General features: G+C 52.4%; 1 protein-coding gene across 1 annotated transcript in view; it reads left to right on the forward strand.

Moving 5' to 3' along the window:
- Positions 1 to 18,534, forward strand: part of CABLES1 (Cdk5 and Abl enzyme substrate 1) — a 111,531-nt gene extending 92,997 nt beyond the window's left edge. The window contains exons 8-10 of the mRNA XM_046025505.1: positions 11,896 to 12,002; positions 13,197 to 13,404; positions 16,618 to 18,534. Of these exons, the coding sequence (XP_045881461.1) occupies positions 11,896 to 12,002; positions 13,197 to 13,404; positions 16,618 to 16,758 (456 nt within the window). The 3' untranslated portion in view covers positions 16,759 to 18,534. The remainder of the gene's footprint in view (positions 1 to 11,895; positions 12,003 to 13,196; positions 13,405 to 16,617) is intronic.
- Positions 18,535 to 20,371: the final 1,837 nt, after the last annotated feature.

A 20,371-nucleotide genomic window follows, 5' to 3' on the forward strand; every position in this document is an offset into this window, starting at 1 on the left:
CTAGAAGCAAGCATGCATTATAAGGCTGTCTCTCATACATCGAACTTGCAGGAATACATGTGGGGGTGTTGGTTTTGGCTTTTGTTGGTTTGCTTAAAGATACAGAATTTGCCCATTCAGCCAGTATTGACTGAGGCCTTGTATAGTGAAGAACAAACTGGCCACGATCATCATTTTCCTCAGCCTTACTGTGCATAGAGAAGTCAGACAGTAAGCAAACAGCCAAGTCACTGCGGTCATGAGGAGGATAAGGAAAGTGCTAGGAGATGATGGCAGCAGGGCATGGAGGTAGAGGTGGGAGGTCAACCTTAAGGAATGTCTCCCTGAAGAAATGGCATTGAAGAGAGTGTGAGGAGTAAGAAGGAGCAGCCATTCCAGGCCTTGGTGGGAAAGGCCCCTATTGTCTTGTGAAGAGGTGAGTGAGGGCAAGTAGGAAATTGGTATTTTTAGCAATGACAGTCCCCGTCCTTCCCTCTGCGGGTGTGCACATGAGCATAGCCACAAGTGGAGAAGACAAGCCCATAGAACAATCATCCTGACAGGTTGTCCATACTTACTGAACTCCAGGCACACGGAGCTGTGCTTGTAATAGGCACCAACTACCTGGGTAGACAGAGCTACACGGTTACTTGACCCAAATAACATGGTTACTTGAAAACCCTCTTTGAGGCTCCGGGGCCCATCTTGGCCTGTGGGTGGGCAGGTGGGAGGCCCTCAGCCCAGACAAGCTAACCCAGTTTAAGAGCTTTTTCTCCTAGGCTGCGAACCCTCATCGTTGGCAGGGCGCCCCCTGCAGGCAGATGTCAGACCTGTGTGAAGCCAGTGCAGCCGGCGGCTCTGTCCCGTCCCGCAGGGCTTCCTGGTGTGGCCTTTGCTGAAAGACGGGGCAAGGGTGCTGGCCAGGTGCCAGACTGACTGCACAGCACTGCCCACCCCCCTTCATATTGGCCCCCGAGGCCTTTGAGGTCCTGCTACCAATGCCTGTCTCCCTTAGGTCACCAGCACAGCTCAGGGGAGGCCAACCTAGTGGAGGCCTAAAGCCTGAAGCCCAGGGACTGTTTTCCGGTGTCCCTGGGTGCTCTGTTTGCATGGCGTTTCGGGGGCTGAGATGTTCGTGTGGCCTCTGCAGAATCAAGCAACCCAGAAAGTGACAGGCTAAACCCCTCACCCCATTACCTCCCCCAGCCATCATTTGTTTTCTCTTTTCATGTTAGGGTGTGATTTATGTATAATCATACACACACATTTGAAGTGTACAGTTTCATGAATTTTGTTGCCTCTGCTTTAATCAAGATAGAACATTTCTTTCCCCTTGGAAAGTTCCTTCCCATACATCCTGTTCTGACTTCTGTCACCGTAAACTAGTTTCGCCTATTCCAGTGCTTGATGTAAGTGGAATCATATACTAGGCACTTCTTAAAAAACTTTTTTTGTCCTTCTTCCTTCACAGATTAATAGGTGAGATTCACTCGTGTTGGACATTATCAGTAGCTTGGGTTTTTTTAATTGCCGAATAGGTTTCCCTTGTTTGGACATACCCCAGTTTATTTATCTCCACTCCTGTTGATGGACATTTGGGTGGTTTCCTGGGAGGGGATGCCTTGAACATTGCTGCCATGGGCATTCTTACACAAGTGTTTCGTGTACATTTTCATCTCTCTTGGGTAAGTACCCAGGGCTTTCTGGATTCTAGTGTAGGTGGTGTTAACTCACCAGGATGTGGCTGGGTGTATATTTTCATTCATGTGTGTTCTGAGTACAAGATAAAAAGGCCACTTGTGGCCACAGTTGCCCATGCCTTCAAAAGTGGGAGAGTTCCAGAGGTGAACATTTCCCTGAGGCCTAGAAAGAAGCCTGTCATGTACAAAGTTTTTAAGTGGGAGCCCTTTAGAACTGCCCTTGCTTTCAGAGTGACACAGGTTTTTAACTTTGATCTGTGCAAGTCCCTCCCACTATTGGCCGCTGGGAAAGGGCAAAGGGGACATTTTGAAGTTAAAAAAAAAAAAAATAATTCCTGGGGCAGGTCTGGAAACCCAAGTCGCAGCTGCCCCTGTGGTTTTGGCCCTGAAGTTTCTAGACAGTGACCACAGAGTAGGAAAGTATGTTGAGCCTCCTGGCTACACGCAGGTTCTCACAGGGCCTTAGCTTAATGATGGTGTTTCTCAGTGCGGTGAGGGTGGGCGCAAGGCCTCAAGTCGGAGCCGGGTGCTTCCTGCTCTGTGCACGGCCTGCCTTGTCATTAAAGTTTCGCCAGAAAGTGGTTGCTTATCATTAGAACCTGGCAGCTGAAGCCAGTAGTGGTTTTGTTTTTTCTTCCCTTTCTGGGTGTGGAGAGCAATTAAGAGGAGAAAGTAAGCAAAAGAGCTGACTGAGATAATGCCAACAAAGTTAATGTTATTTGAAGGCATATCTGGGTCCTTTTCCTGTCTCAGGAAGAAATCCCTCTCAGACTGTTTTGACATCAGAAGGAAAACTGACTAATAACCTTTACGATAGCTGTAGGTATGTAAATCTCAAGAGGACAGGTCTTGGATTGATCTTGATAAAGTGCCTATTCACGTATTTACTTAATATTATAATCTAACTACTCCTAGGAAAAAACTCCTCCTCCTACCTCCAGGTCCCCCCACTCCCCACCAGTGTTGTGGGAGTATGTCTTAGAGCTTTTTCAGCACAGTATGAGATGCTGAGCAGTGAGAAATTCAAGACTCAATAAAAGGAAGGCAAAGTCAACCTTCCCAACCAGTTGGGCTCTGGTTTCCCTCACCGTATTTCTTTTGTGCTGAAAGCCATCTTGATGACTACTAGGTACTTACCTGTCTGCAGGGTGGGTTTATAGAGAAGCTAAAGCACCGTGAGCCCCAGGGGCTCCTCTCGTGTAAGGCTCCTTCCAGGGCCCTCAGGTTTCAAGGTGCTTGAAGCTCACTCAGTTTTGGAAAAGTAGTAAGTCATTACAGTAACACCATTGCTGGGCCTCCCCTGAGACCTGGAAGGGCCTTAGAGCTTCCCCAGCTCTAGGGAAGATCTTCCAGGCACTGCATAGGAGCTGAGCACTGGGATCTCTGAGGCCCACTAGCTTTCGGCGCAAGTGTTAAAATGCCTTCTTGAATCCCCTGTTGCATTGTGGTGGGTTTGTTTTCTTGCCCTAGGGCTTTTTTGGGTTGTATGTGACAGCTCTGTTGGATATATTTCACATATCCAATAACATATCCAATAACAGCATACAGTTCACTTGTGTACAGTGTACAGGGCCTCCTGGCTGGCTCAGTCGGTAGAACAGGCTCTTGGTCTAGGGGTTGTAAGTTCAAGCCCCACATTGGGTGTAGAGCCTGCTAAAAATTAAAAATAGTTGTTTGTTTTTGTTTTTTTTTTTTAAGATTTTATTTATTTATTTGACAGAGAGAGATACAAGTAGGCAGAGAGGCAGGCAGAGAGAGTGAGAGGGAAGCAGGCTCCCTGCCGAGCAGAGAGCCCGATGCGGGACTCGATCCCAGGACCCTGAGATCATGACCTGAGCCGAAGGCAGCGGCCTAAACCACTGAGCCACCCAGGCGCCCCTAAAAATTAAAAATAATAAAATGTATAATAAGGTGGTTTTTAGAACATTCACAGGGTTGTGCAGCCATATCACCATAATCCATTTCGGACATTTTCATTTCCAGAAGAAGCCCCTGTACCCTCAACCCTCTACCCGCTAAGCCCTAGGCAACCACTAATCTGCTTTCTGTCTCCATAGATTTGCCTATTCTGGACATTTCATAAAAATGGAATCATACACTATGCGGTCTTTTGTGTCTGGCTTTTACTTAGATAATGTTTTCAGGGTCCATCCACATTGTAGTGTGCATCAGTATTGTGGTTTTCTTTCATCTTTTCTTACAAAACATGCAAAATGAAATATTAGCTTTACATTGTACGCAAGATGCCGTGGCATCTGCTTCATTTCTGCATGTTTGTCTCAGATTTGCAGTGACCATTTTGTGTCTCTGCCGTGCTCCTCCAGGCTTGGTTCATCAGCTCCTGCTCTGAGGTGACCACTTAAAGAGCATGTGTTTACAAGTGCATCCAAATACTGTGTGGTGTGTATGTGTGCCTGCGTAAGTGCCCTCAGGGCCACACCCACCCGGTGTCTTCTGGAATGAGTGAAGGCACTACTCCAGAAGTTTCTGTATCCTACAAATACCTGAGACCATGGCCCTGCTGGGCGTCTCCCAGCATCTCCACGTTGGTGGTGTAAGCCTGAAGCAGAAGTAGTTTCTCCTGAGTTTCTCTCCTTGATTTGCACACGGTTTCATTTTAGTGAAGGAAACTAAAGAGCTGCTCCTCTCAGGGCAAGGGAGGGAGTAAATCCAGGGTCACAGATTTGGAATCTGATGGGTAGAAATAGCAGGAGATGCTGCCCCAGACTGCAGAGGCCCTCCGCTCATTCCCACGGTTTTCCTTGTGATTTACTGTCCTCTTAGGGAAAAGGAGAAATGCCTAGAAGAGCCGAAATGCCCAGCTGCTGGTGGTTAGATAGATGGAGTGAGGGCTGCTGCTCGGCTTAACGACCTGAGCGGGCGCCCATGGGTGTGGGGCAGGCGGTCAGGTGGGAGAGCCCTGGCCGTGTGGGGGCCGTCAGGGCTGGAAGGTGCTGCAGGGAACCCTGCCAGTTAGCCCTCCTTCCCTTGGAACGTTCTGCCCCCGGGAGCTCCTGTGACCTAGAGGGGAACCGTAGCTGAGTCTACAGCAAGAGCACATCTGTTCAGAACCGCTCACAAGAATGCCTGGGGAGCTGTGGAGGGCAGGAGGATAGGAAGGCAGGAGGGACTTACTGGGCCCAGAAGTGGAAGCACCTTTTATATTGTTTCTCTTGAAAGCAGACCAGCAACTCTGGTCGCTTTCAAGACCCAAAGAGGGTCAGCTCTGAGACCCTCTTTGTTCTCCAGCACTATTATTAGGATATGCGTACCCCCCACACGCCCCTGCTCCCTCTGCTCCCTGCCTCACCTGCCCCCACCATCTCCCGTTGCATCCAGCCCCCCGAGGCCCCCACTGCACAGCACTGTGTCTGCTGCTGTGAGCCCGGGGAGGCCCAGGTCCCTTCCCTCCCTCCTACTGTCAGTCAGTCTTTGTTTTCTTTAAAAAGCAAAAGATACCTCCTTGTGTCCACAATAGATGTGGTAGACTCTTCCAGATAACTAAGGTCTGGTCTCACCATCTTTTCCTGTCGTCTTGGAAGGTAGTTAAGGTGTCAGCCCCACAGCAGGCCGTCCTGACTCTGCCTCCCATCTTCAGCAGGTCGGGCCGCTTTCTGAATTGTGTCTCCGGACCTTGTACATTTGGGATGGTCTCCTCCCAGCTGACTTTCCTCTGTTGCCTCCTCTGTAGCTATGCACACAGCTTCCTTGTGGGCAGGCCGTGGCACGACCATGCACCCAGCCACCTCTCACACTGAGAGTGGAACGGCAAGCACCGCGGGGCTGGAACTCTCTGTCTACCGTGTGGCCTGGCCCAGCTGTTGGCCTCTGTCCTGGACCATAAAGAGCCCTACATCTGGCAAATCCCGTGGCCTGGAATTAGGTGGCTTTGAAAACAGTGGCCACTGAGTCTGTCCCAGGCCAGGAAGGAACCACACCAGCTTCATAGCGTTTTGATTGGAGTAATGTGTGCTGGCAAAACCTGGGCATTAGGAGTCTTTACACAGTCAGACTCGTAGCGGAGCTAGTACATAGCAGTGCCTCACTTTTAAGTCCTATCCTCTGAAGCCACAAGGACTGAATAAGTGGGGACCCATCGTACCTCTGTGCGTGCAGCACAGCCTCGGGGACTGCCGCCTCAGCTTACCTCTGTCCCTACAAAGAGGGTAGCTGCCTTCCGGGTGGTCAAAAGGTCCTGCCTTTCAAGGGGTCATAAGGCACCCTCGAGACAGGACCACGCAGGAGAATCGTGGCCGCTTACATTCCAGAGAGTGCTTCTCAACAGGAACTGGAACAGAGGAGAGCAAGAACTGTCATCCCTTCTGGAAACTGCCTGACCTGGTGGCCATGGACTCGGGGTGATTGAGCCAGTACCCAGAGTCTGGGCGGTGCAGCACCATTTGGGAGCAGTGGGCTCAAGGTGCAGCAGGCGAGCAAGGAGCTGGGAGCAGATGGTCACTTTGGGGGCTGCCCACTCAGCTGCCCTGGTTGTGGACCCCAAGCAGCTGAGATTAAGTCAGACTGAAACAGCCCCACAGATGTCCAGGTGCCCTGCAGCTCCCGACGTGAAGCAGATGGCAGAGAAGCCTAGAGGAAGGACCTGCAGCACAGAACACGGAGCAGCTTCATTGGACCACCCAGCTACTGAGCGGCGGGGCTGGGGCCTGACCCGGGGCCTCTGGCTCCATGTTTTGTGATCTTCCCCCACAGAGCCACAGCTCAGAGAAGCAGAGACAATAGCAAGACTGAAGACAGAGCTGTCCCAGCAAGGAGAGGAGGAAGAGAAAGGAGAAACTGGAAAGGCTCCCACACACGGAGGCCAAGGCCAACAGTGCCTGCTGCCTGCGTAGAAGCCAAGGCCCATGGGGGCAGCCGTGTCCAGCGTGGGAAGAGCAGCTGCCATCAGAGCACGGCAGGGCTGTGTAGCTGCACCATTAGGAGCAAACACCACTGCACTGAGGTGAAAGGTGTCCCCTCAAAATACAGGTCAAGGTCCTAACCCCTAGTACTTCAGACTGGACCCTTATTTAGAAGTAGGGTGTTGCAGTTACAAACCAGTTAAGCCGAGGTTTTACTGGAGTAAGGTAGGTGGCTCTAACCCAGTATGACTTGATGTCATAAACAGAGCCAGAGAGAGGATGGCCACATGGACAGACACGTGGGGAGAGCACCGGGTGATGACTGGCAGAGACTGCGTGATGCCTCTGCAAGCCAGGGGCTTCCTGGGACTGCCAGAAGCTGGGAGAAGCAAGGAAGGATTCTAGCCACGGTTTGAGAGGGAACAGAGCCCACCTGACACCTTGGTCTCAGACCCGTAGCCTCCAGAACTGAGAGATCTCAAATTCCTGTTTGAGCAGCGCACCCTGTGCTGCTGGGTGACGGCAGCCACAGGAAACTGAACACAGCCACTTTTGCATTCTCTGCCTTCCTGAGGTGCTCAGACTGACGTCCACAGTTTACCACCGTCCTCTTCCTGTCTTAAGTCATGGAGGCCTTTCATTGCCCCAAAGGCCAGCCTACCCTGCTGCCATATATCAGCAAATGGACTGAAATGATGGCCTCATTGGGCCCCTGCCTCAGGTGCAGCAGCCACGGTCGTCCAATAGTCCATATTCTCTTCTCCTTCCCCAGATGCCTTTGGACTTCCGAGAGCAGCCACCCTGGAACTGCTGGGCTCAGCTCTCCCTTGTCCAGTGGAGTCCTTCCCCCGCCACATGTCCTGATAGCTGCCAGCGACATGGGGGTCAGGAAATGGGGGGCCTCAACAGAGACGGAGGTTTGCAGAGATCCTCCACCCCCAAATGGACCATATCTTCTTTAGAAATGACCCAGAGTAGCCCAGCGTCAGCCAAATAAGTGGAGGGTGAGGCTGCCGGCAGGGTTCCTACTCCACGCCAGGAGCAGTGGCAAGGATGTGACTGACTGTAAGGCTGGAAACCCCACACGGGAAGGATGACAGAGTGCTGCTTCTGTACCTCTGGACAGCAGAGCCAGGATCCAGAGGAATCTGTCACCCAGAAGATGAAGTCAAGGGCTTGGCTTTCCTTGCAGCTGCCATGTGCCACCCAAGCTGGAAGCCAGGCATTGGGCCCAGGACTCCGTGTCAGCTCACTGGCCCGCCCTCTGTTCACCTGTCCAGGACTGGCCTGGAAGTAAATGCACGTGTCCACTCCTACTTTCAGGAATAGTAGGCTCTGGATCTGTACCCCAAGAGCTAGGGCAGGCTAGGGCAGGGTTGCTTGTGAAAGCAGTCTCTCCTGGGCCCAGGGCTACAGACGGAGCTGGGTCATCAGTGTTCGTGGGGTCCTTCTGAAATTCAGTCTGGTCAGGAAATGGTGTGGGAGGGCCCCCGGGATAAGTCTTCGGTGCCCTGGGGGAGCTGATGACATTGGGGCCTTATCCCCCAGAAGATCCCCCATGGGCTCTGCCCTTATCCCATGTCTTCCCAGGTGAGATTCACTTAGGGTATTGGTCGAGGCCATCAGTGAAGGTAGTGTGTGCATCAGTGATGGTTCGGTTACAAAGAACGGCATCCATGCAAGCTAGTTTATAAGGGATTTATCACCGAATACCGAACAGCTTGCAGAGTCACTGGGGAGGCATGCACAACTGCCTAAGTTGGGATTTCGGGAATGACCCCAGGACACCCTGCAGAGCAGGCCACCAGGGAAGCCGCCACCTGACCTTGTCCTTGATCAGGGCCCGGAAGATGGTTGGGATCGGGCACCAGCTGCCGGTTTCAGACATGGCAGTGCCACCACCGCCTTCAGGCCACTTCGGATCCATGCTGCCTGCTGTGGTCTCCACCAGCAGAATAGGCACCCAGGACTTCAGGACTCTTGCCGTGACTTTTCTTGGCAGCCAGAAGACCAGAAGCCCGGCTACTGTTTCAGTGGTGCCTTCTTGTGCTGGCGTGCAGGCCACAAAGCTGGAATGGTATCTGGAATCTTCCCCAGACAGTCCCCTGTCCGGACTGTCATGTGCAGTGAAGGCCAATCACTGGAAGAGGGACCAGGTTGCTAGAAGTTGGGGGAAGGTGACCCCACAGGAGTGGCTCCGGGCCAAACTGTGGCTGGGTGCCAGCCCCGCGAGGAGACTCTGCTGAGTGTGCAGGTCCCCTGGGCAGCGTCACCATGCTGATGACTCCCAGGGCGCTGCCCACATGCCCTGACTCAGGGTACCTAGGGCAGCCTGGTCTCCGCCATCTCCTGCGTCTGTGCTCTTGATTCACCGGTGGCCTTTGGGTACATGGTGTTCTCTCTGTTAGCTCCAGGAGGAACCTATGAAGCAGCCGCATCAGGTGTTCTCGCCAGGTGTCCATCCTTTTTCAGGGACGTGGGAGGCAAGGCCGTGGAGGCCGAACATCTTTCTCAGGGCCACCGCCTTGCTGGAGGCAGAGCTGCCCTCCGCCAGCTGGCCCTTCCTTCCTGCCGGCAGTCTTGAGCTGTCTCCTCTGCTCATTTTAGCCCAATGGAGGATGGAGATGCAGGAAGGCAGTGCAAGCGGCGAGCTGATAGCCCTGGCTCCCGGTGCTGGCCCTGTCCCTTCCCTGCTCCGAGCCTCTGCCTCCCCATCTGGGAGATGGGGCTTACGGCTGCAGGCTGCTTCTCGGGCCACGGGAAAGCTATGGTGTGTGTAGCTCCATAGAAGATAGAGCAGAGCTGCTATCTTAGCACAGGCACGGGCCACAGGCAAGGCTCTAGATCTCCCCTTCCCATTCTGGGAGATCCTTGCTTGGAGCTCCCGGGGCTTCAGTCCCCAGCAAGGGCTGGTGAGTCTTTGCTTAAGATTTTCATCTACCGAGGACCAACAGAAGAAGCTGTCCACGAGAGTTTGGGATGCCTTGTGTGGGGTAGAAGAGGGAGGGAGGGCTGGGTGTTTCGGAAAGAGAAGAATTGGCTGATCAGCCAGCGGGCCCAGCTCGAGGTAACCGTGTTAGATGTAGTTCCCCATTCTGCTGCCTGTTTCCGAAATGAAAAATCGTACATCCTGTTCCACCCCGTCTGTTCGGGATGATAAACGCATCTTGGAGGGCTGCCATGGGAAGCGCCCGCTCTGCGAGACACTGAGCAGCCTCCATGATGTCCCGTGCTCCCCTCTGGGCGTCCAGCAAAACCTCGCCACACACAAGTGTGTGCATGCGTGTGTTTGCACATTGGGGCCATGGGGCCACTCCCTTGCTCCTTGCCGGCACATCGCAGGGGCACAGGGCAGCTCCCGGAACGGGCATGTTGAGGCTAGCTGAGGGGGAGCCTTCTTGACCGGGCCAGAGAGACATGGCGCCACGGAAGAGCTCTTGGCATCGCACCAAGTCTGCTTCCACCCAGAATCTGAGAAAGTTCTGAACAAGTTTGGCAGAACCGTTTTGAGTTCGTCTTGCTGTGGTTTCGCCTTTACTCCCCAAAGCTGCTGTTATAAAGGTGCTGTTAGGATCAATGTGAGTGGGGACATGCTGGCTCTTCGTCTCCTCTGGGTTATTAACGCACACCAGAGGCCTTCCACGTGCCTGTACTAAAATCCTGTCCAGCCAGGCATCTTCTGAGTGGAGGTGTTTACGGATAGCCGCCCGCTGGTGTTAGAGTCGTGGAGGAAAGTGGTGACGCATCCCCTGGAAGGCGCCAGGCTACAGAAGCCGTCCCCAGGATCGGGCCTTCTCAGCAGAATCTGCACTTGCTCCTTTCTCAGGCTCTGCCTGGTGAAGGTTATCGCCTCCAGCCAGCCAGGGAGACGTCAGGCATTGTTGCTGCCCCTCAAAAGCAAAATTCCAAGGAGGAGAGAGGCTAACCTAGTGAGGCCTGGCCAGAGACCGTATTTCCTTCAGAGTTAATACTATGCAGCACAGACTAGCCAGGAAGACCCGGGGCCTCAGAAGCCTCAGAAGGGGCTTGAAGGAACCACTCTTTAAGGATGGCTAGGATTAGAAAGGGGGAGGGGAGGGTCGCCTGACTGGCTGGGTCCCTAGAGCATGCAGCTCTTGATCTCGGGGTTGTGAGTTCAAGACCCATGTTGGGCAAAGAGCCTACTTAGAAAAGAAGGGGAGGGGAAGAGGAAGAAACCCAGGGTTTAAAGGACTGTTCCTGGTAGCTGACATCATGTACATGCAACAGAAGGTTATCCAGCCTTAAAAAGGAAGGGAATTCTGACCCCTGCTGCACTGTTTGACCCTGGAGAACGTGATGCTGAGTGAAACAAGCCAGGCACAAAAGGACCAACGCCAGCACTGTGTGATCCCACTCATGAGGGACCGAGAGGAGTCAGGTTCAGAGACAGAAAGCAGAATGGCAGTTGCCGGTGGGAGCTGGGGTTGGGGGGAATAAGGACTTGATGAAGGGGGACAGAGTTTCAGTTTTGTGAGATGATGAAAGTTCTGGTGATGGCTGGTGGTGATGGCCACGCACCAACATGAATGTACTGAACGCCGCTGAACCGCGTATTTTAAAATGGTTAAAATGCTAAGTTTTGTGTGATACATATTTGTGTGATATATGTTTTCCCACAATGAAAAAGAAAATAGCTAACATCAAGTGCTTGCTGTAGGCCAAGCACTGCACAGAGCCCTTGACGTGTCTCATAGTTCTCCAAATAGTCATGTGAAGTAGGCACTGTTAGGTGCTTTCATCTTATAGATGTAGAACCTGATGTTTGGGGTCATTGGATAACGCCCCACAGCTGGACAACTAGCGATGGTCAAGTGTGGCTTGAAGCCTCGTGTGTGGGTTCCCACACCGTGCCCTAAATGCTGTGCTGTCTGAATACCAGACTGAGGCACAGGAACTGAGAGAGGGGCTCCCTCCCTGTCAGACCCTGATTGCTGACTGTCTGGAGGCTGCTGCTTCCCCATGTTGCCTGGTCTTGCTGTAACACGGATTTGTATTCCAGAGACCGTGTCCCCTTCAGGCGCTCAGGCTCAGTGGGACTTCTGCTGTGCTTCTCCTCCAGGCTTCCTCACTGCTTGGGGCTATCAGAAGTTGTAAGATGGCCATAATGTGCACATAATTGTAGCCCGTGACCTGAGTGATTCAGTCGGTTAAGCATCTCCCTTCGGCTCAGGTCATGATCCCAGGGTCCTGGGATTGAGCCCTGTGTTGGGCTCCCTGCTCAGTGGGAGGTCTACTCCTTCTCCCTACCCCAACTCTTGCTCTTTTTCTCTTTCAAATAAATAAGCTCTTCCAAAAAATTTTTGAAAGAGTGACCCGAGTTGCCCGATCTGTTACAGACCACAGTAATCGACTATGTGAAGCCCTCAGATCTCAAGAAGGACATGAATGAGACCTTCAAGGAGAAGTTTCCTCACATTAAGTTGACACTCAGCAAAATAAGGAGGTACGTGAGGCTCAACATCCACTTGAACTCTCCACTCAGACCCTCTTCCTGGAATGCATTCAGCTCACTTTTTGTATGCAGGTTCCTCGTGTAGTTCAGGGAAATAAAACAGGTGTGTGCGGCGAGGAAAGGCTCACCCGCCTCTGGCTGGCTCCTGCCTCCATGAGCGAGAGCTGAGGGAAGCAGGGCAGAAGGCGGAGCTCTCAACGCGAGTTGACATGGGTGTGAGGGTAGTTTCCTTATGTGAAAGAACCATTATTTCCTAACTGTCCGAGGCTCAACTGTCTAGTCAGGGTTCTGTTACAGAGAACTCGGAATAGGAAACATTCAGTTCCCTGCTTTCTCAAATGTAGATAAGACAGAAAAGCGTTGGTTTGACAGCCTTTGAGGGGATTCTTTGCCCACAGCCTTCCACCCAAGAGTTGCCAGCCAAGCGCTACCTTTAAGCATTCAGCAGAGCAGCCAGAGCAGAGTCAGGCCCATGTTTCCCCTGCAGCAGACTGGATTGACTTTGTAGTGATCCACATGTGCTGGGCCAGAGAGGAGCCGCCTGGGGTTGCGTCTGTCTAGCAGGACAGACTCTCAGTGCACATGGTGACAGAGGCTAGACTATATGCCAACACAGTGTGGGAGTATGTGCCAGCATTTACATGCTGTGTAGCCCAGTACTGATCTGACTCTGGCATGTTCCAAGCCAAAGATGTGAGAAAAATGGAGTATTCCCACTGTGTCCATTTGCTGGGTTGCATTCTTAAGTACACTGGCCTAACCCCTCTTCTGCCATAGTTTCTGAACATGGCGGACCCTCCGCAGAGTTGATACCAAGCACCTAGTTTCTTTCTCTTGGTGTTTCTGTTGATTGATCGTAGTACCCCTCAGTTTCCCTCTTTCCCTTTGGACAGCTCTACGCCTAGTTTCCAGAGACCCTCAGACACCACCTGGGTTCAGTGTGGTCTTCTGTGTCCCTTGTTGACATGGTCTCCGGTTCCACCAACAGAGAAGAACCCTAGCAGCTTAAGTCTGTTGCCCACAGAGAATGGAAAGTTCTTACCCCTCAGGATTTATTCCCATTCCACGTCACCCTTCTGGGAATGAGACAAAGGAAAGGCTTTCAGGATGGACTAGTCATTTTCTTTGGAGGCCTCTGAAACTCCCAACTTCTAATAATGTTCCTTTCTTCCTGTGTTTCTCTAGTCTGAAGCGAGAGATGCGGAAGCTTGCCCAGGAGGACTGTGGCTTCGAGGAGCCCACAGTGGCCATGGCCTTTGTCTATTTTGAGAAGCTCGCCCTCAAGGGAAAGCTAAACAAACAGAACCGGAAACTTTGTGCTGGAGCGTGTGTACTGTTAGCAGCCAAAATCGGAAGTGACCTCAAAAAACACGAAGTCAAGCATTTAATTGACGTGAGTTTTGTTGGCTGAGGGAGCACGTGGGAAGAGCCTGCTTGGTGATCCTGCCTGGGAGAATTCCGGTTGTTAGTAGCCACTGAAAGAGCAGGGCTAGGAGGTCATCCCGCAGCAGCGGTTAGGCCCCCCAGCTCAGGCTGTTCTGGAACAGAGGGAGGATCCACTTTGACAAGACCGAAGATCCCCAGTATTGGGTCTGGTCATAAAAATCCATTTTCAGACACCCTGAGGGGGGAACTTATTCTCAAAGTCACGGAAGCCATTGTAACGGGAAGGGGACTTGGGAGGCGTTGTGACCACAGAGCGTCCGTCAGACACTTTGGCTCAACAGACCTCGGCTTCCTGTGGTCTTAACTTGCCTCTTCTTTGAGGAAGGGCATGGGTTTGATTGAGTGGTTTCTCCTGCTTTTAAAGGAACGCCCCATCAAAGCAAGGAGACCCCGATCTTGAATGGGTATGTGAGTGCCTGTAGTCATAGAAAATTTGAGATACAGTAAAACCAACAGATCAGCAGACAGTTGCCATTGAAAAGAACGCTTCTTACCACAGTTCCCAAGGGAAGTGTTTTAGTTCTGTCTACCATAGCAAGATCCCATAGCCAGGGCAGCTTAAACAATAGACCTTTATTTCTCACAGTTCTGGAGGCTAGGAAGGCCCAAGATCAAGGTGCCAGCTGCTTCGGTTCCTGGTGAGAGCCCTCTCCTTGGCTTGTGATGGACGGGTTTTCACTGTGTCCTCACATGGCTGGGAAAGCTAACAAGCAAGCCTTCAGCTCTCTCCTTACATCACGAGGACTGCACTCCTCAGCCTGATCACCTCCCAGAACCCCCCACTTAATATCAGCATGTTGGGGGATAGGGTGCCAACGTAAGGATGGGGTGGGGAGGGACATCATACCATAGGGAGCCATGTGGGGAAGTACCGGGTTGGTCAGGAGGCAGAAGGAGAAGGGGGAACTGTGAGCAGGAGACTCTCTTGTGGTTCCTTTGGGAAGGAACAGGCCAGGCAGGGTAGGCAGGCTTCAGGTTGTCTAGTGAGAGTCATTTCCATGGACTTGGGCTGAGGCACTGGCCCTACTTGTCTCCCTGGCCCTGGGTGCTAAGGGCAGGTGGAGTGCGAGAGGCAGACTGAGGAGACGGTCAGGGTGTGGGCCTTGGGTTGGTGGGTTTGCACAGGAAAGATGTGCCCACTGGCAAGTTGTGCACCCTAGGCTAACCCTAGGAGGAGCCGAGGTGCCCGGGCCAACAAGAACCCAGAATTCAAAGCGTCAGGATACAGCAGCTCCAGGTCGTGGCTATGACAAGGCCCTGTGTATGTGTTTGTGTGGCTGGCTCAGTTGGAAAGGAGAAAAGGCAGAAAGGGAGCTAATGGAGGTACTTCCCACGTAAGAGCATTCTTTTTTGCTTTAATTTACCAATTTTACTCTTTTTTATAAGATTTTATTTGACACAGAGATCACGAAGGAAGGAACACAAGCAGGGGGAGTGGGAGAGGGAGAAGCAGGCTTCTGGTTGAGCAGGGAGCCCAATGTGGGGCTCAATCCCAGGACCCTGGGATCATGACCTGAGCCAAAGGCAGACACTTAACAACTGAGCCCCCCAAGTGCCCCATTTTTACTATTTTTTTTTTTTTTTAATTTGACAGAGAGAGATCACAAGTAGGCGGAGAGGCAGACAGAGAGAGAGGAAGGGAAGCAGGCTCCCTACTGAGCAGAGAGACCAATGTGGGACTCGATCCCAGGACCCTGGGATCCTGACCCGAGCCAAAGGCAGAGGCTTTAACCCACTAAGCCACTCAGGCGCCCCCCATTTTTACTATTTTTAAGTGTACAGTTCAGTGGCATTGAGTGCATTCATACTGTGTGGCCGTCACCATTGTCTGGCAAGACTGAAACCGTGTCCCCGTTAAACACCAACTCCCCCTCCCACCCATCCCAGGCCTCGGCCACCACTGGTCTGCTTACGGTCTCTGAACCAGACTCGAGCAATCTCGCCTAAGTGGAATCATCTCCTATTTGTCTTTTGTGATGGGCTTATTTCCCTTAGCATTAGGTCTTCAAGATTCATCTGTGTTGTGACGTGTCAGAATTGCCTTCCTTTTTAAGGCTGAGCAGTATGTCACTGCATGTCTGTTCCACATTTTGTGTATCTAGTCAGCCATTGATGGAAGGAAGTGTTCTTTAAGTCGGTGCTTTACTGCTCCTAAGAAACGGTGCTCGTCTAACTTGTCTGTACTTTTAGGAACATGGAGGGGGATCTTGGTTACCGAATTGGAGAATCAACAGGTGTACATAGATGTTCGATGAACTAATCTTTGTGTATGTGATGTTATGCACATCGAGTTGTATTTGAGTAAGACACCATCTGGCAAGAGCTGACCGTGTCCACGCAGAACACACAGGCTGTGGTTTGACATTTGCAGTAGCACCGAAGCTGACGCAAGGTCCCAGCCCAGTTAGAACCTGCACGTGGGCACAAACGGCTCTGCTGGAGAGTTTGTTGTTGTCCTTGTTTCTATTAAGCCAAAGCAGAATGCAGTCCGGCAAAAACAAGGACTTGCCTCCTCACCCTCACAGCTGGTTGGAGCGAGAGGCACTGCAGCTTGGGCACAAGCTGAGCACTGCTGTCCTCAGGCACACACTCCAGCTGGGCCATGCCCTGAAAGGCAGGTGATCTCAGCAGGTCTTGGGGTCCTTGTGTGTGAAATGAAAGGACCAAACTACGTTTGGTTTTGCCCCAATCCCAAACTTACCACGTCATTACTACTATTGTAGAGGATATGGTATCTGTAGTCTTCCTTCCACGCCTGAATCCTCTACCGTTAACAGTCAAGGTTGGAGCTCAGTGTTGCAGTTTACCGCGCACATCCCCTTTGACAAACTTCCTACTCTCTTGACTCCCATCTTCTCTCATCTGTCAAGTGGACATAAATGTAGCATTGACCTTGCAGGGTTCTTGAGAGATGAAGTCTGGGCTGTATGGCAGTCTCCTGGCAGACCGTGTGTCCTAGGGGAGGTTCGGTTCCTTCTCCACCTGGACTGAGAGCAGGAAGTACAGCTGAGGCCCCCCTTCCGCCCTCCTAGTCTTGTCCCTAAAGGGATTCTCCGTAAACACTCATTAGCTAGGGGGATAGAGAGCTTACACATGGAGAAAGCCTCGGAATTTGATTTCAAAGCTAAAATGCTCTTGGTTTCCTTTCATTCTGCTGCAGAAACTGGAAGAGAAGTTCCGGCTGAATAGACGAGAACTGATTGCCTTTGAATTCCCAGTGTTAGTGGCCTTGGAGTTTGCTCTCCACCTGCCGGAGCACGAAGTCATGCCCCATTACAGACGCCTGATCCAGAGCTCCTAGCACAGGCCCCAAGGAGGGGTAGAGACCACTTCCTCTGAGCCCATGGAACAGCACTTATTACTGGAAATGCAAAAACAGAACTCGACATACCAACCTTTTTTCTTCTCAACATGTTTTTGGGTAGAAGCAGTACTGGAAACTTTTCAGGGAGTCCTGGTCTGGCTACCCGGGATGAGCCAGGAGCGGTTTATTACACAGCAGGGGAAGGGAGACCTGTGCAGAAGGTGGCAGAAGGCCTTTTGGCTTTCCCCTGGCAAGAGTTCCCCACTGTCCCCATGGGGGTTTTGTCCCCGGGCCCATCCAGACCTCGCAAGCATGGTTCAGGGTCTCCCCTGCAGACCTGATCCAACTCAGGAGGGCAAAGTTCTAGAACAGAGTGGGGAAGAGAATTTGTAGCACTTGGGGGAGAGCTTTTAAAAGATACCCTCACTGTATCAAAAGAGTGTGCCAATCTGTTCTTGTGTCAGCTCTTGGAAGTGCACTCCCTCCTGTCCTGTGTTCCCCCCCCACCCCCGGGTGAGAACGTGTGTGTCAGAGAGATTGCCCGTCAGCCCTCCTTGGCCCGCAAAGCCAGTCCCGCCCACCAGAGAGCAGCCTGACCTTCAGTAATTAGTTCTAAGTAATCTCTGGGTCATGACATCCTCTGCTCTTAGAAAATGCCATAGTTTCTGTTACCGCTCCTACCACCAACGGGACAAAGGACAAGTTCTCCGTGCTGGTCACGGGAACGGCGTGGCGGGCGGAGCCCTGTGCCTTCCCGCCACAGCGCAGGCTCACATTGGCCCTTGGCACCTCCCTGCCGTGGAGCGGCCCGGGCTGCGCTCCGTGGTGTGTATTCCTGTACTCTACGTTAGAGTGCGTCATAGGCACATTGACTGTGCTCGCTCCGTATCACAGGTTTTCTCAAACTCCACAGTAGGCGTCAGCCACCCGCTGGGTGTTTGGAGGCGCCTGACAGCCGGGACATGCGGCATCTGGAGCCGCAGCTCGGTCACCCGAGGAGGCAGGGACTGCTCGATGCCCAGACAGCTGTCTGCAGAGCTGCGGCTGGAACTCGCCCCGACCAGCCTCCATGACCTGTCCCGAGGCACGTGGCCGCAAGACATCGCCCTGCTGGAGCTCACCTGACAGGAAGCGGCCTGGGGCCCTGTGAAAAGAGAATTAAAATATTTTGTTTCTATATACATGTATGTGTATGTGTAGACAGACACCTGTGTGGCCCTGGTCACCCCTTGCCCTGCGTGCCTGCTTCATCTGCCATCCCCACTTGCACACAGATTCAGAGCCCCCCTGCCCCGCCCTGCCCCGCCCCAGGGAAAGGGCCCCAGGGAGGCAGAGCACACACAGCTTTGCTTAGCAGAGCTGGACAGAAGCTGGCGGGCACACAGGATGGCAGAATTTAAGAAACCGCTGGGGAGAGAACAGAATCCCCCCTCCTCCAGAGCCCTAGATTGAATTGAATTTGGTACTAAATATTGTACTTTTGGTACTAAAGCCAGTGACTTTCCTTGGCTGGATTCGATTCTAAGACTGATTTTGTCAGGGGCCATGGTGAATGCAATCTCTAAAAATCAACTCACAGTTAAGGGGCACCTACCTGGTGTTGAGGCAAACTGGGAACAAATCACGAAGTTTTCAGAGCATCTCTTAGCGCCTGAACTAAACATGCCCTTGACCTTCCTCTCTTGGTGTCTTGTCATTTGCTGCGTCTGATGAGCCACCCCAGGTTCCCAGCCTGTTCGGCTCCCTGGTGAGTACCTGGCAGATGGAAAGCATTTCTGAGGAGCAAGGCCACTGGCATCTAGAAATTGACCACAGAGCTCTCCACCATCCATCTGCCTTGAATGTCCTGCCAAGTTCAGGGGGATGTCTAGTGGGTGACACATGCCACCAGGGTCCTTCCTGGGTCTGAAAATCAGGTTAGTTGTCTTGTATTTGGGTCTGTGTGTACTTCGGAAGCTGTTGGTCCTTTTTTTTTTTTTTTTTTTAAGACTTCTTAATTTTAAACTCTATTGGCCTGTGGGGAGGGGGATTTTGTCAAGAGGCTTCTTTTGCTTGTCCTTGACATGAGCTTTCTCAAGGTAAAGGAGGAGGAGACTGAGGGTAGGGGATGAAGGTCACCACCAGAGCTGTCCCAGTGACCTGCATCCCAGGCAACCTGGGCTTTTGACAAGGAGTCAAGGAGCCTAAGCCTGTGTGGAGAGGAGGAGGCCACTTGGCAGACTGTTCTAGAAGACCTTGAGGTTCTGCCCTTTCAGCCTCCACCACAAGGGGCAATTTCAGCCCCTTAACAGCCCCGCTTCCTCAGACCAGTGTCTTCAGCTCTCCTCTTGCACACAAGTCTGGGAGGAAGCCCTGCCTACCCGCACGCCCCACAGGACCACACTAATTGCTCTGCCTGGGTCATTCCCCCAGACTGGGCTTCTCCCCTCTAGTTGGCCTTGATTCTTCAATAAGAGACAGATACCAGCCAGGCAGAAAGGCTCCGGCAGCTACCTGGGGAGGAAATGGCAGCAGCCGCTCTGTCCTGGAGCAGCAGCCCTGCCTGGGAAGGGTCTGTTCCCCCCGCCCCCAAGAGTAGCTGCCCCAGGAGCCTGAGCCTGGCCCAGCCCAGTGACAGCAGAGGTCACTACTTTCCCTCCATTTCCCCAGGGTTGACCTCAGTGGACACAGGAAACATGAAATACAAGGCTATTCATGTTTTTTTGTGTGGGTTTTCCTGGTTTTTAACTTAAAAACTCCCCTTGTACGGTTTCTGTGGTCTTCACCCACCTGGCCCATTTTGGGGTGGTCCCTTACTGCACAGAAACCACTCCGTACCACAGGCCCTGCCCTGCCAGTGGGGGAGCAGGCAACACTGGGGAGCCTTCCCTCCTTGTTACTCTGTCCTGTCCTCTTTATTTCCCCAACAGCTAGAATAAAACTGTTTACAGACCCTGCTGCTGAACTGTCTCTCAGACATTTCCGGTTCAGGCCTGAGCAGTGGCCTCTCCAATCTGCCTCTGGCTGCCTCCCTAAGATCAGAGCCTGAGGCTGCCTTGCCCTCCTTGCCATCCGCTGGAGAACATTGAGCCCCGTAGGTTTACCTGTTAATCAGTCCTTGATAGGGAAAGTCCTTCAAAGAAAGGGGGTGTGAGGGGGGTGGCCTGAGTTCCTCTGGATTGGGGGGGAATCTCTGAGGACCGTGTGGTTAAGGATAGAGCTGGCCAGGTCACAGCAGGGCCAGGCAGGAGAGTGCTGGCGGCCTGGGAGGGGAGAAAATGAAGACTATAAATCCTGAGTCACAAGTTAACACCAACTTAGAAGACAGCTTCCAGAAGTGCAACGGTGAGGCACAACTGAGGTGAAAAGCTATAAAAGAAGAAAATAATTGGTGACAGGAATGGTCTTACTGCCAAAGGAGCTCCCAGCAGGATGTGAGGCCTTGCTCAGAGACCCCACCCCATAAAAGACCACTCAGACTTCTGCAGTCAAATGCTCTACCACTGAGACCACTCAGACTTCTGAATAGATACTCCAGAAAGTCCGCAGACACAGGGCTGGCCACGGCATGGAGACACGCCCAGCGAGTATGGTGCTGGCCTCTGCCATTTCTCACCACTGTCCTACTATT

This window comes from Meles meles, chromosome 12 (genome assembly GCF_922984935.1).
Source record: "Meles meles chromosome 12, mMelMel3.1 paternal haplotype, whole genome shotgun sequence".
Taxonomy (NCBI): domain Eukaryota; kingdom Metazoa; phylum Chordata; class Mammalia; order Carnivora; family Mustelidae; genus Meles; species Meles meles.